Raw genomic sequence first — 13,189 nt, forward strand, 5'->3', positions numbered from 1 at the left:
AAGTAAAATTAAACTGAAAATAATTAATACAGGTAGATATCATTCTTATTTTTGTGTAAATGGAAGAAGTTACTTTGTTTTAATTTATTTTGAAACTTTATTAAGGCTGGTTTAAATTCAAATAATTTACAACTGAGTGATGTTTTTAATCCTGGGATTATGGATCTCAAATAGGGCAGCAATGGAGACATTGTAATTGTCTTCAATATTCTTAAGCTATGGTAAAATCAATCAGTGTTTCCTTCATCATTGTTATCCAATGATGTCTGTTAGAAATACATATGTGGAACAATGGATTAAAATAGGGCTGGGTTTAACTGTACTGTTTCCTGTGGTTAAAATTATTAACACAATACAACTCACTGTATTGCTCTGGGAAAGTTCCTACGTCCTAGAGGATAATGATTCAAATAAGTAACAACAACTTGCATTTGTACAGCACTTTTAACATGGATAGATGCTTCACATGGGCTTAATCAGACAAAAACTGGCACAAGCTTGCTCAAAGAAGGATATTTTAAAGACGATTTTGAAGGAGGAGAAAGAGGTGGAGAGACAGAGAGGTTTAAGAAAGGGAAATTAGAGTTTAGTTTAAATGGCTAAAGACATTGCCACAATGTTTGGGATGTAGAACAGAGCTGAGCTGGGGTAACTGAATTCTTGGAGGGCTGTGGGAATGGAAGATTACAGAGATACAGGAGGGGCTAGGCCTTGGGAAAATTTAAATAGTAGATGAGAATATTCACTATTGGCCATTACTTTATTTTCGAAAACAGCTTTATTTAAAACAAAATAAACAGCCCCCAATTGCCGCAAATTTTTAATCAGTCAATAGTTGATACATGAAGACCATGAAAATCCTGGATTTGAACATCAGTCTGCATTAAAGTAATTGATTTCCACCCAGGTACTTATTAGTGTGTTGCAATTGACTTTTTATTGTCATGGAGTTAAGGAAAGGAGTATTGGTAAAGATTTCAGCTCATTGTCACTTTCCATTACAAATACATGGACATGTAATGATGGTAGTATTAGAAATAGCTGGAGTGTTTACCACAATCAATGGGATACCATTGTTCATTAGCAAAGTTTAGACATTAATAGTAAATGATTGAACACATATGGAACCATAGGCCAGCAAGGAGCATTCAGAAAAGAATAGGAATAAAGGACAGAATATCATTTTCTTGTTATTTAAAGATTAAAAACCCTATGCAAGTCCCATAGACAATTTAGATCAGATTCAGTACAAAGGAGGAAAATTGTTAACCACATTGTTGATTCGGTGTAACCATATTTTAATGCAGTAGAAACAAGTCCAGCATTTAATAAATATAAATAAACATAAAAGTGATTGCAAATTATCCAGAAGGACAGAAGTTTTCATTACCTTAATACCAGTAACTGCATAATATTAAAATAAAAAATACATATTGATAAGAACAGTAATTTTTAAGACATGCATAACACTTTCTCACCAAACTGAAGGTACCTTTGGTGTCATTTATGAGCTTAGAAACAATACAAACTCAAAATTTGCACTTTACATCTGGGAAAATAGCAGATCGGTGGCCCTCATGGAGCTAATTTGGGAAGTTGAATAAACAATGTCCTGCCACAGGAAACAATAGAGAACTACTAATGAATCTAATTCAACCAACTTCTGTTTCCCAAGCACTATTGAAAACCCTGGAGGGATTATTTTTAATCAAAATCAATATTGAATTCATAGCTATTTTTCAAGATTAAGATCTGCTGGTAACGTTATAATATTCATGAATTAGGTGTCTCACAAGACCCTTGTCAGAGATACTCAAGTGTGTTTTCTTTTCATTATCCGCTTTCAAGATAGGTAGTCACTGGCCACAAACTGGTATGTCCTTGTAAAGGATGCGGTGCATGTTCTTCTTGATGCACTAAGTGCCTTTGCATGGGTTTACCCCCACCAGAAGTCAACAAGCAATCCTAATTGGATTTGCTATTTACACTTCCTGAATGCCTGGAAAAATAGAGTGCCCCTCCCCTTGTCAGTAAGTGGTGGGGGAGCATTTGATCAGATAGTAGGGACCCTACAGCATTCTGATATCAGCCCCAATTAAGTGCAGAATCAGAAGACTTATGAAAAACATTTCTGTAGGATCACCAACTAAGGCTCATTTAAAGATGTCATTCCATTACTGGCTGCCATTCCAATAAGATAAGTGTTGAAATTTTCAGCTAGGCAGTCACATTTTAGCAACTGCCTGACCTCAAACTGGCTGCGTGAAATGCTTCTCAAAATTGCAGAAGTAGATAAAATTTCAGGTGGAGGTGTTGACAATAGACTAGTGGCTGGAAGAGTTCAAATGCAGATAAACATAAGTTTTAACATTTAAATGGCTTATTTGTTTGTAGTTAAGAGTTCACGGTACGACATTTTTCCAGACATTCAGGAAGTGTGAATGGCAAATCTGGTTAGGATTGCTTGTGGGCGGGGGTTCATGACTCATTGGAGGAGCCTTAAGAAATTATGAAATTAGGGGCTCCTTTGCATCACCTCGCCCAAGAAACGGATATTTGCTCATGGATACCATGCAACTCAAAATCATGAGAAATTTGGACAGAATGGAGGGGGAGACACTCAAACAGATCAAGAACTAGAGGGTATTGCTTTAAAATGTTTTCAGAAAAGAAGCAAATGTGAAGTGAGGAAGGGAAACTTTCAGATAGCAAGTAGTAAGTGTATGGAGTGCACTGCTTGGAAGCATCATGGAGGCAGTTTCAATTAAGACATTCAAGAGGGCATTTGATTGTTTCTATTTAAATAATGTGGGAAGTTATGAGTCAGAGACAGGAGATTGGCACAAGTTTGTGATTCTTTGAATTCAGCATGATCACAAATGACTGGGCATCGCAGCTCAGAGATAGCAGAGTTCAGTACCAAGGTAAGTCAGCTGGTGCCCTGCAAACCCCTTCAGCCCCAAGACAGCAACACCTCTGCTGCACAATAAGGTGGCTGGCACACTTCAGAAGATGACCACCTTCCTTTCTCTCTTGTTGCTGGACCTCCAATTCCCCTGTGCCATCTGGGCTCCATGTTATGCAGTGGTAGGCCCTGGCACAAACTCTATCCCTTATTACAAGTAGCAGCCAGTGATAATCTCCATAAGTGATGGTACCCCCATGACTTTAATTGGCTAGAAAACCCACCTCCATGTGAGGGCTCAGTCCTGGGAAAATTGCAGAAGTAGGTACAATTTCTGGTGGAGATGTTTCTGATCCCCCAAAACAAGTCCACCTCCTGTTTCCTGCCTCAAGTGGAAAATTTTGCCCAATGCCTCAAAACCCTTCTATGCTGTTGATTTGTCAGATGTTAAAAATTCAGTGTCATACTTACCTGTTTCCTTGTTTCTCCTAGTCATTTTTTAAACAGTTTATTTCTAACAGAATAAATATCCATTGAATGTAAGGTATTGTAAACTTAACAGAAAGAGGCAGAGAGCTTCTTCAAGGAAACTTAACAGAAACAAAAGGGATCTTTAAGCCAGTAACAACTATGATGTTTATCTTACCTTTGCTGTGGTTCTGTTCGCCGAGCTGGAAGTTTTTGTTGCAAACGTTTCGTCCCCTGGCTAGGCGACATCATCAGTGCTTGGGAGCCTCCTGCGAAGCGCTTCTTTGATGTTTCCTCCGGTGTTTATAGTGGTCTGTCCCTGCCGCTTCCGGTTGTCAGTTTCAGCTGTCCGCTGTAGTGGTTGGTATATTGGGTCCAGGTCGATGCGTTTGTTGATGGAGTTTGTGGATGAATGCCATGCCTCTAGGAATTCCCTGGCTGTTCTCTGTCTGGCTTGCCCTATGATAGTAGTGTTGTCCCAGTCGAATTCATGTTGCTTGTTGTCTGCGTGTGTGGCTACTAAGGATAGCTGGTCGTGTCGTTTCGTGGCTAGTTGATGTTCATGTATGCGGATTGTTAGCTGTCTTCCTGTTTGTCCTATATAGTGTTTTGTGCAGTCCTTGCATGGTATTTTGTACACTACCTATCCTTAGTAGCCACACACGCAGACAACAAGCAACATGAATTCGACTGGGACAACACTACTATCATAGGGCAAGCCAGACAGAGAACAGCCAGGGAATTCCTAGAGGCATGGCATTCATCCACAAACTCCATCAACAAATACATCGACCTGGACCCAATATACCAACCACTACAGCGGACACCTGAAACTGACAACCGGAAGCGGCAGGGACAGACCACTATAAACACCGGAGGAAACATCAAAGAAGCGCTTCGCAGGAGGCTCCCAAGCACTGATGATGTCGCCTAGCCAGGGGACGAAACGTTTGCAACAAAAACTTCCAGCTCGGCGAACAGAACCACAGCAATGAGCACCCGAGCTACAAATCTTCTCACAAACTTTATCTTACCTTTAACAAATATATAGAGTGCAGTCTTTCTTTGTCGAGCATTTGATGATGAGCTATTGCAGTAATAGTATCCTGTGTCTTTAGCCTGAGTTTTGCTTAAAGTCAGGTTACTCCAGAAAGGTCTATTTCTGACCCCACTGTTAAAATTAATTATACTCAGTCTTTCATTTCCATTAATTACATGATTTGGCCAGGACCATGACACATGTGATGATCCCCTGTGAAAATAAAAAAGGTAAAACATTATACAATCCAGTTTATCTTTTCATCGAAGTAAAATCAGATTACTTAGAAATATCATCTGTATGTAAGTTTCAATGTTACTAGTGTCATCTTAAACCAAAAGAATGGAAATGTTGTAACAAAACCCGAGAACATTTAAAATAAACGTCAGATTAGTCAAAAATTGTAAACTGAAAATGCTAATTTAGAAATCTCTTAGCTAGTTTTAATCCCCTGCAATTAATGAAAGGAAGTTGGCATGGAGGAGTGCATAGGAGGGTAGGAATCAGATCTATAGCAGTGAGAAAACTGTAAATGATTAGGGGGAATTGGTGGTATAATGATAATGTCGCTAGACTAGTAATCTATACTAGAACTAAAAACGAATGTTGTGTTATTCATAAATATTCAATTTAAAAATTGCAATTGTAGGCTAGTTTAATGGTGATTGTCAATTATCATAAAATCCGCTTGGTTCACTAATGTCCTTCAAGGAATGAAATCTGCTGACCTTACCTTGATTGGCCTAGACCCAACTCTAGAACCACAGCAATGAGGTTGACTCTTAAGTACCTCTGAAATGGCCCTACAAACCACTATAAAATTTGAAGAAAATGAACAACTGGACAGACTATCTGGCATCAATCTAGATACCAGCAATGAAAATGACAAGCAAAGCTGTATCAAAACTGCAAACCTCTCCTCATCAACATCTGAAATATTGTGCCAAAATTGGGAAAGCTGTACCACAGATTAGTCAGGCAACAGACTTATATAGTCATACGTATGAAATCATACCTAACAGACAGCTTCTGGACACTACCATCACCATCTCTGGGTTTGTCGTGTTTTATTGCCAGGACAGATTGACCAGAGGTGGAAGCATAATTGTACACAGTTAGGACAGAATTGCCCTGGGAGTCCTCAACATGGGGTCTAGATTCCATGAAGTTTCATGGCATGTGATCAATCTTGGTCATTACCACCTACTGTCCCCACCTTGGCTGATGAGTCATCACTCCTCCATGTTGAATAGCACTTGGTGGAAGAATTGCAGGTTTCTCTAGATGGGCAACTTCAGGTCCATCACAAAAGGTGGCTCAGTCATACCACTGCTGACCGAGGTGGTCAAGTTCTCAAGGACAAAGCAACCAGACTGAGCCTGTGGCAAATGTTGAGGGAACCAATAAAAGGGAAAAATCTACTTAATATCATCCTTACCAATCTATCTGTAGTAAACCCTAACCCTAACCTTCATCTTTCCATGGCAGTATTTGTCGAATTAATCACTGTACAGTCCTTGTGAAGGCAAAGTGCGGTCGTCACATTGGGGATACCCTCCATTGTGTTGTGTGACATGATTATGCTAAATGGGACAGACTTCAAAAGATCTAGCAAGTAAAAACAAGTATCCACAAAATGCTGTAGGCCATCAATAGCAGCAGAATCTCAGATGAACCACAATCTATAATTTCATGGTCCTTCTTGGTCACTGATGCTCAGTTTGGTTCCTACCATGTTAGCTAAGCTCCTGAACTCACTACAGCACAGCAATAGTTCAAACGTAGACAATAAAAGATTGTAGTGTGAGACAAATTTGACTGACTGTGGCCTTGATGATCTCTAGCATTAACTGAACTCAGTAGAATTAGGGACAAAGCACTCTGTTTATTTGAATCATATCTAGCATAAAGGATGATGGTTGTTGTTAACAGTTAATCATCTCAACTCCAGGACATCTCTGCAGGAGTTCCTTAAGGTACTGTCCTAGGCTCAAATACCTTTAGATACTTCATTAATAAACTTCCATCTATTACAAGGTCAGAATAGGCTGTTCATGATGAATGCACAATGTTCAGCACCATTCACAATTCCTCACAAATAGAAGAAGTTCCTGTCCATATGCATAAGACTCAGTCAACAATCAGGTTAGGGTGATAAGGGCTAAGCAGCATGCATGTCACACAAGTGCTGAGCAATGACCATTTCCAATAATAGAGAATCTATCCATCTATCTATCACCCCTTGATATACAATGGCATTACCAACACCGAAACCCCGTTATCAAAATCCTTCGGATTACCACTGACCAAATTGAACTGGACCAGCCAATATAAACACTGTGGTTATAGAGGCTAGGAGTCATGCAATGCATAACTCACCTGCTGAGTCCCAATGTCTGTCCATCATCTACAAGGTACAAGTGACGAGTATGATGTAATACTACCCACTTGCTGGATTAGTGCAGCTCCAACAATGGAAGAAGCTTAACAGTATACAGGACAAAGTGGGCCACTTCATCAGTACCCCATCATCACCTCTATATTTCAATACCTTCACCCTCAAAGTACATTGACACTGTGTGTATCATCTGCAAAATGTACTGCAGGAACTAACCCAGACTTCTCCAACAGTAACTTCCAAACTCACAACTTCTTCTCCCAAGAAAGACAAGGGCAGTAGATGAATGGAAAGATCCCTTCCAAATTACACACCATCGTGACTTGGCTGGACAGTGATTCTCAGACCTTAGGTAAACCTATTGATGCCACTGAATGATTTTGTATGGTAGTGGAAGAATCTTAAGTCTGAACTTTGGAATTTCTTAATTAAAGCAACAAAAATTCAATAATTGAGATTTAAACTGCAGAAATGGATTACAAAGGTTGCAAAATGATTTCCACTCCCTCACGCAAACCTGGCTGCCATTTAAAATGATTGCAGCTCCTACATGGCCATGAGATGCGGGCATCCTAACGTTTGAGCTGTTCCCTGCCACAGAGTTTGGCAGTAAGCCCACCTCACCTATGTTTACAAACGTGCTGCCACACAATCAGCTTCAGCCAACTGCCATGATCCCACACCAGATTTCTAACAACCTCTAGGCCTGCCAACCAATGCTACAACAGAAGGACAATATTCAACCCCACTGTGTCCAAGACATGTTCACATCATGTGCAATTTTAACAAGTGTGCTAGAAGCAGCATTGGAGTTTAAGTCAGCTAAGAGCTTCACTGAAACCCAAGCTTGAGGTCTAATGACATAACCCAGATTAAATGTTAATATGCAGGGACCAGCAGCAGAATCAGGAGAGAGCTTCCAAAACATACAAATAAATATTGGGCCTCTCTTACCCCTGATCATGATTGCAACCAGCATGTAATTACAAGGATCATTTCCCTCAGTTTTTACAGCATCGCCTCACTTTTCATGCCTTTTTAAATAAGAATTATTCTTTTAATTAGGAAAAGAGGACCTGAAGTTTAAATGGACCAGTTTGACTCTTTTCATAGGTAAAAATTGAGTCTATTGTGTATTCCTTGCAACTTCTTTTTTGAATTACTTTTCACTTGAAAGGATGTTGTTGCGATTGCTTTAAACTACAGTAATCAAGGACTATAACTTCAAATTGAGTTCCTGCATTTCATAAATATTTGCAATAATTTTTCTTTTGACTAAAAACCATTCATACAATTCAGATTAATGTTTTGTGATTAAAAGGTAGTGTGATGACATGGATGGTTGCTGGCAGTCCTTTACAAATGGAATTAAGTAATGGAATCAATTGATATTGCAGACTGTCAGTTATCTATGGAAATATTAAAATCGTGAATGAATTCCCTGACGTACAAGATACCATCTCCCTACCTCTTTGAATTTCAAAATGAAATGATAACACCATCTGTGAAGCGTTCAATCATGCTGTCAACATATATCTTTTACTACCTTGCAGACTAAAATGAACAGACTTAAAATAGACTGTATGCTAGAAAACACAATGCATGTTAAGGTGCACAATGGTAACCTATATAGCTTGCAAGACAATGTTTACAATTAACGATTTTCAAATTAATATTGGTCAATTATACCTCTAGGCAACAACACAGAATTGCACTTTTATTGGGAGAAATTTCTTCATCTCCTCATGAAATGCTCTATGAAAGGGTAAAGGTATCTAACTATACAGAGAAGTGCATGTCATCATGAATGAGACCGCGCAGCTTTGGTGGACAATCGTCTTTCCCAAAATCCTGCTGATGGCAGCGAGTGCCTTAGTGAGATTTATGAAAGTAAGTAAAGCAAGGAGTATGGCCTTGGAGTACAGAGAAGATCATTTCCACAATAGAACTCCCGGAAAGAAAACTGCAATATGTTTCTGTGTGCACTCAGACTGCAAGTATACAGTCTTTTAAGTACGACCCTAACCAAACCTTTTCCCATGACACTAATATGTGAAAAGCCTGTGTGATTTGAAGGACAAAATCAGGACACAGTGATCCTCTCAAAAGCAGAGCTCCCATGTTTTTCTAGTGTTTAAACAGGTGTTTTTTTTTTGCCTTGGTCAATTTTGGAGGATGGAAGATAGTCACAGGGACAAGGATTTCTGCATTGGCAAAATTGCTAGACCCAAGCAACCAATAGGATGCCAAGGTCCACTTCCAGGATGCTGGCTGGCCTGACATGAAGGCCCTAGATATTGATGATCAGACATGGGAGGTCATAAGCTGACAATAGAGGAATATGGTAAACTCTCATGTGGACCTGCCATGCACCACATTATTGAGCATTATTACAGTGGGATGGTAATGTAACAGTATTGAACAGAACAACCAACAATGACATTTGAAAGCTTCATGTTCAGCATATGGAAGACACTGCTTCTCAAGAATTAGCATCTTTAGATAGCAACAAAGAAGTGCCATATGAAAACACCCCATCTAGAAATGGGTCATTGCTGTATGTCCATCATCGTTACTGAATGGAAAGATGCTAATGATGTTACCAGAGAGCACAAGCAATGTAAAACCAGGAAACTGGCAAATATATCTCTGGCTCCCTCTGTAACACATGCAAATACAACTGTAGTTTAATAGGTGGGTTCTAAAAAAGGTACAACATACAAGAAAACTATGGATAGCCTTCTAAAACTAGAAATCATGAAATCAATTGCCACCCAAATTTCCTTTTCCCAAAATTTATTACTGTATTTATATACTAATACTGCACAAAATAGTGAAGTAGATCTCTATCCCTTTATGAAATTCACCTCAATAGTGCCCTTGATATAAATATTTAAAGACCCATAAATAGAGCAAGTAGCTTATGTTTATGACATAAAGGAATTTTTAATATGCTGTTTTTCACATATATAGTTTCATTATATGTCACAATCTAATTTCTTTCTTAATGCTTTTAATATTCAGTACTAGGATAGCCTAATGTAAAATAATTCCAATTAAAATGCTTAATATGTTGACATTTCTTTAATTACCTGCATGTCACATGTAGTGTCTGGTTAATGCTAATGACATATTGCTTAGCTCTTATGCTAAGTATAGGACTTAGGAGGTCAGGTGAGCCTGTAAAACAGAAAAAAACAAAATTATTTTCTTCATTGGTCCAAGCTAATGAAACAATTCTAGAGACAGACTATGATGGAGACAATGGGAATTTTGGCCACCAAAGTCAGGAGTTGGGAGTTGGGAGAGCTGCACATCTCCTCTTTTAAAGGAAAACCTGTGACCTCATGTGCTAATCAGGCACTTAAGAGGCCAGAAATAAGCATTTGCCCCAGATAAAGGACCCCAGGAATAGATGTTCCATCCATTGGATGCTGCTGGCTAAACAGTAGCAAAGGTGAGTAATGGTGAGAGGGAGCTCATGTGGGCACTTGGGTGTTAGAGGTTTTTAAGGAAGGGGATGGATAAAGGCAGGGTGTAATTTTTCAGCCTACCCCTTCCTAAGCTGTGCTCCTCAATCAAGCACAGAGTGTCTTTACACGAGTGTCTTCCTTCCACCTTGGAGTCTGCAAACAACCCTGCACAGATTTGGGTGCCTTGTTCCCCACATGGTGAGCCCCCACTGGGTTAATAACAGTGGTACAGAATAAAGCCCGAAGAATGCATTTATTCCCTACTTAAGGGTCTCAATTGTCAATGAACAGGAAGACCAGCCACAGGCCCTCCTATCCTGGACTCAAATTGAGATCGAAAGGTGGTGGAGCTCTCTTACACAACTCTTTTGCCTGATTAAATGATCCACCAAACCCGCCGTGGGGGCAGGCGCAGATTTCGACCCAGGTTTTTATTCCAGTTCTAAAAATCCAGTTCCTACTGAGATTCTAAAGATTCCAACTTTAGAAATGTTTAAGTATTGAATACAGAGTCGATATGCATCTTTAAGTAAGGATTGTTTTACAGTTCCATAAAAAATACAATTAATCACAGGTTGAATATTTTTAAGTTGGTTGCACAATTATAGCAATGTAAACAATACCAACAAATTGTGATATCTAGGTTCTATGATCTAGATCAATTATGAAACCATGATTTGCAATGTTCACAATAGATTCATTCCAGGAAGTCTTAAAATACTGTACTTCCTTGCATCCCAAAGAGTTGGCAAAAGATACAAATCTAAATTCAATACAGGGAGTTCAATTTAATAGGTTTGCTGTAACAAAGATGAAATATTGTTTCATTTTCAGTGTAATTATATTCAAGGTCCTTAATCAAGCTATTGTTCTCCTTACAACTGCTTTGACTTTGTACTAAAGAATTCAAGAATTTAAGCTGTTTGTTCCATAGCTAGAGATACAATTGTCAAATGCATTAAAATAAAGTTTTTAATATATTGTTAAATGTTTTATCATAATACTTTTAAATGAAAAATCAACACCTAATATAACAAATGTTCTCCACTCACTTGAAAAGAATTGTATCATGCATTAAAAATATACTTATTACCTTTTAAATATGAAGTAAGCTTCATAATAATCTTGTTCTTCAAAATCTATATGTGTTCATTAAATTTAAATTAGATCCTTCAATAAAATTTTGCTTCCTAACTTAAATATTGGCTTCAATTGATTTTGATATTCATGTGTTATCATTGGCTTGTCATTGATTTTTAAATCACAAGTCAGAGAAACATCATTTGATGATTGTTGGCAAAACATGTTAGTGCGATGTGTGCAAAAATCACTTTCAAATATTTCTTTGGAGGGTTTCCTTTCATTTCAATATCAGAAATGCAGCATTTGTCAGAAATCAGTGACATAGCATCATTCTATCACCAGTTTAATTGATTTCCATTACTGTACACTTTAAGATGTAAATGTGCTTTGACAATCACTCACCATTGTGGTAGTGTCTGACTATCTCGACAGAATCAAGAGTGTGGTGCTGGAAAAGCACAGCAGGTCAGGCAGCATCTGAGGAGCAGGAGAATTGACATTTCAGGCGTAAGTCCTTCATCATGAAGGGCTGATGAAGGGCTTATGCCTGAAATGTTGATTCTTCTGCTCCTTGGATGCTGCCTGACCTGCTTTGCCTTACACTCTCGACTCTGATCTCCAACATCTGCAGTCCTCACTTTCATCTCTACAGGAAGGATTTTTATCAGACACTGTTCCCACCATCCCCTTGCACCCGTAACTTTAAAATGTTGAAAGATAATGCACAGAAAATTCAAATTCCCTGCAGCTATTTTAGGTGAAGCATAAATTGCTCAGGGTAAGACTTCTGGTCACATTTGGTAAGAAAGTCCCAACTTCAGCCAATCCAACTGACCGCCAGCTATGTGATGCCAGCAACACCAGTTTCAAATGGTGATCACAATTACATTCACAGGAAGAACCCAAAGAGGAGAAAAATTACAAAAGCTAGGCTGAAGTTAAATCCAGGCAAAAGTAGGGACTGCAGATGCTGGAAAACAGACTAGATTAGAGTGGTGCTGGAAAAGCATAACAGGTCAAGCAGCATTCAAGGAGCAGGAAAATCGATGTTTTGGGCAAAAGTCCTTCATCAGGAATAAGGCTGGGAGCCTCCGTGGGGGAGAGATAAATAGGAGGTGGGTAGGGCTGTGTTGAAGGTAGCTAAGAGTGCAGTGGGTGGATGGTTTGGGGATGAAAGTGCTAGGTCAGAGAGGAGGGTGGAGCAGGTAGGTGGGAAAGAAGACTGGCAGGTAATGAGGGTGGTGCTGAGCTGGAAGGTTGGAACTGGGGTAAGGTGGGGGGAGGGGAAAGGAGGAAACTGGTGAAGTCCACATTGATGCCCTGGGATTGAAGTATTCCAAGACGGAAAATGAGGCGTTCTTCGTCCAGGCATCGGGTGGTGAGGGAGTGGCAGTGGAGGAGGCCCAGGACCTGCATGTGGGAGGGGGAATTGAAATGTTGGGTCACGGAGCGGTGGAGTTGATTAGTGCGGGTGTCCTGGAGATGTTTCCTGAAGCGCTCTGCGGGAAGGCGTCCAGACTCACCAATGTAGAGGAGACCACATCGGGAGCGACGGATACAATAAATGACATTGGTGGATGTGCAGGTGATGGATATGGAAGACTCCTTTGGGGCCTTGGATGGAAGTGAGGGGGGATGTGTGGGCGCAGGTTTTGCAATTCCTGTAGTGGCAGGGTGGAGCCTGTCTGTTAGGTCCCAGTGAAAGATTTGAGGGAGGTGGGAGTCAGGTATGAAAAGTCAGACAGTGGGGTTTAAAGAGAGGAATGACCTGCAGGCAGTCACTCAGATGGACACAAGGGATCCCTCCAATGTGCAAGGTTTAG

General features: G+C 39.6%; 1 protein-coding gene across 1 annotated transcript in view; it reads right to left on the bottom strand.

Moving 5' to 3' along the window:
• Positions 1–13,189, bottom strand: part of flt1 (fms related receptor tyrosine kinase 1) — a 185,789-nt gene that overhangs the window by 151,562 nt on the left and 21,038 nt on the right. The window contains exons 2-3 of the mRNA XM_043692014.1: positions 9,903–9,990; positions 4,408–4,625 (exon numbers count right to left, since the gene is read on the bottom strand). Of these exons, the coding sequence (XP_043547949.1) occupies positions 4,408–4,625; positions 9,903–9,990 (306 nt within the window). The remainder of the gene's footprint in view (positions 1–4,407; positions 4,626–9,902; positions 9,991–13,189) is intronic.

Source organism: Chiloscyllium plagiosum, chromosome 6 (assembly GCF_004010195.1).
Source record: "Chiloscyllium plagiosum isolate BGI_BamShark_2017 chromosome 6, ASM401019v2, whole genome shotgun sequence".
Classification (NCBI taxonomy): Eukaryota; Metazoa; Chordata; class Chondrichthyes; order Orectolobiformes; family Hemiscylliidae; genus Chiloscyllium; species Chiloscyllium plagiosum.